The 2,886-nt window shown below is 33.7% G+C and overlaps 1 protein-coding gene across 1 annotated transcript; it reads left to right on the top strand.

Moving 5' to 3' along the window:
- The first annotated feature begins 313 nt into the window (after positions 1–313).
- Positions 314–2,123, top strand: LOC143547713 (bHLH transcription factor RHL1-like). Its single transcript, XM_077039072.1, has 6 exons — positions 314–565; positions 680–841; positions 924–989; positions 1,263–1,328; positions 1,441–1,494; positions 1,836–2,123. Exons 1-6 carry the CDS (start codon positions 314–316, stop codon positions 2,091–2,093), a joined length of 858 nt encoding a protein of 285 aa, XP_076895187.1. The 3' UTR covers positions 2,094–2,123.
- The last annotated feature ends 763 nt before the right edge of the window (positions 2,124–2,886 follow it).

The raw sequence follows: 2,886 nt of genomic DNA, 5'->3' as shown, positions 1-2,886 counted from the left end.
TTTTCATTCAGTTTAAATTGACATCAGCGGATACGTCTTATTTGAAACTAGCAGACTGTATCGTTTCGGTCCGGTTAAATTTTATAAAAAGTTCAAAATGAGCCGAACCCAAGCCTTAAGTGCTCGTTTAGTTATCGAACCCGAGCTTGAGTGTATGTCAAGCTCTTTTAAGATCGTCAAGCCTTGTCGAGCATTGTGTAAAATAGCTAGAAACGGGCCGAGTTTGAGCTCAAGCTCGGTCTCGGCTCGGCCATTTAATTACACCCGTCCAAGAATTAGATTAAAACAAAACTCAATTTTAGAAAACAATATTATGCTTGGCATCTCGGCTGGCTTATATATTCAGGAATCACAAATGTCTCTTGAAAACAACACCATCACCAGCTTCGATCCAACTGTCACACACGACGACTTCCTCAACCAGTTACTCTCCGGCCTCCAAACCACCGGCGACGGTCACAACAACACATCACTCCCATGGAACGTTGACCACCACTCATCATTTCTTCTCGGTCAACACCATGCCGGCGAACCCACCCTGGACGTTTCGTCTTTCAACTCGCCGGTAACTTAATTAATAATATGTTCATTTACTTACGTCACATTAAGTTCAACTTAATTCATTTCAAATTCTCTTATAACGCGCGTATTAGTAATATTTAATATTAATATTATTCAGATTGGAGATAATAATCCAATTCAAAATCTGTTTCATGGGTTCAATGAAACCCAACAACACTTTGGAGCTCCGGTGATGACAGCTGGAGCACCGTCGCAGCCACGGCAGAGAGTGAGGGCCAGAAGAGGACAAGCAACTGACCCACACAGCATAGCCGAAAGGGTAAGGCATCGTATTCGTACCATGTTTTGTTTTCTAGTACACCTGGTACTATATGTCAGATTCTTGTTTTCTTGTCCATCAGCTACGGCGGGAAAAGATTGCCGAGAGGATGAAGGCTTTACAAGAAATCGTCCCCAATGCTAACAAAGTAAGCGTTACATTATTAAATAAATAGTTTTAGATTAGATGAAGTTGTTTTAGTATTATCTCTAATTACTATCTAGTTATTGTTTTGATTCCGTTCATACAACTTTATATTTATTATTATTATTAAGTCTAATCTCGATAAACTTATCTTTTAACAACAGGAAAAACTACTTTAAGAATATCTAAAGTTTTAAGGACGAGATGACTTTATTATTAATTTATTACACATTTGTTTGATAATGTGATTATATTGTCCGCTGTTAAATTACGATAGGCGGACAAGGCTTCAATGCTAGATGATATCATAGACTATGTCAAATTCCTCCAGCTCCAAGTCAAGGTACGGTCACAAATACATACTTTGTGTTTTTTATTTTACTATAATAATATATTACATATAGCCATGATAAATAATAACTATGTTTTAATACTATTATTTGTTTATTTTATAGGTGTTGAGCAAGAGCCGATTGGGAAGTGCTGCAGATGCTGCTATTGTTAGTGAGGTACACACTAATTATAGACTTGAATCACTTGATGCTCATTTACACCACAGATAAATTATACATCATACATATCATATGTACATATTGGTATGAGTCATGAGACATCCTGGTGGTTAGTGTATATGATACAATTCTGTAAATGAATAATATTTTTCTAGTTTTGAAAGTATTATTTATAACAAGAGTCGGTATCTTTATTTGAATAACACATGAAACATCACAAAGGTGCTCAATATATAAACGACAAAACACACACAAAAAAAAAGCAACACAAATACTTTCCCAGATTCCATCTTTTCTAACTTTTAAGAATACATTTCTACCCTTACACTTGTTTGCAGGGAGGAGAAGGTGGTTGGGTAGGGAGGACTGGTGATGTGCTGGCGACAGAGAGCCAGGTGGTGAAGCTGATGGAGGTGGATATGGGTACCGCCATGCAGTATTTACAAGGAAAAGGGCTTTGCCTAATGCCTATGTCACTCGGTAGCACTCTCTCAACCAGGAGCCACCACTCGTTAGGTGGTGGGCCATCATCACCGAATATGTTGGTATCAACACTTCAATCGGCTATTGGAGTTAATGTGAAAGACTCACCGTAACAATGTAACATGTTGACTTCGGACAAATGACCTTTTCCTTTTTTGCAAAAGAAAATTAGCAAGAACTTTGAGGGGTGTTTTTGAAGTATATGTAACCATGGTCAAAAGTGCTTTATGTGAGGCCATTTTGAATTTTAGAGTTAGTATAACCTTTTCTTTTACTTTTTACATAGACGTTTCTTATGTTATAATTATATTATGGTCTTAGTCTTAAAAATATATTAATTTCACAAGTCCTTTTTATTTTTTATTTATTTATTTTTTGATAAGTACTTGTAAAATTATTAAAATCCCTTCATAGACTTCACCCAACAAGACTTTATAAACCTAACATCTTCATGGACTCCAATATAATATATATATATATATATATATATATATATATATATATATATATATATATATTAAAAAGGAGACTAAATCTCACTCATAAAGTTACTATTTAATATTTTAATATTTTATTAATTATTCTAACCACTGAATCCCTGACCATAATTTCATAAATAAAAATAATGATTTGTATTTTCTTTATTTTACTTTTTTTTTTCAAAAAATATTTAACGAACTATATTTCTAAACACAAAAAACTTGGACAATTATCGGTTTTACATGTTTTATTTATCTATATTTCTAAACACAAAAAACTTGGACAAGTATCGGTTTTATATGTTTTATTTATCGTTTAAACGATTTTCTTAAACTTTGTTTTCATATTATATATAGTTCGTTACAATGACTGAAACATTTTGTTGGGCCTATATTAGATGATTTGTACTTAGTTTGTCTTGTTATT

This window comes from Bidens hawaiensis, unplaced genomic scaffold, assembly GCF_021521415.1.
Source record: "Bidens hawaiensis isolate Kalapana, Puna unplaced genomic scaffold, B.hawaiensis_p1.1 tig00014781_1, whole genome shotgun sequence".
NCBI classification, from domain to species: Eukaryota; Viridiplantae; Streptophyta; class Magnoliopsida; order Asterales; family Asteraceae; genus Bidens; species Bidens hawaiensis.
Note: the sequence above shows the minus strand (reverse complement) of the source record. Positions and strands in the feature narration are given on the sequence as shown.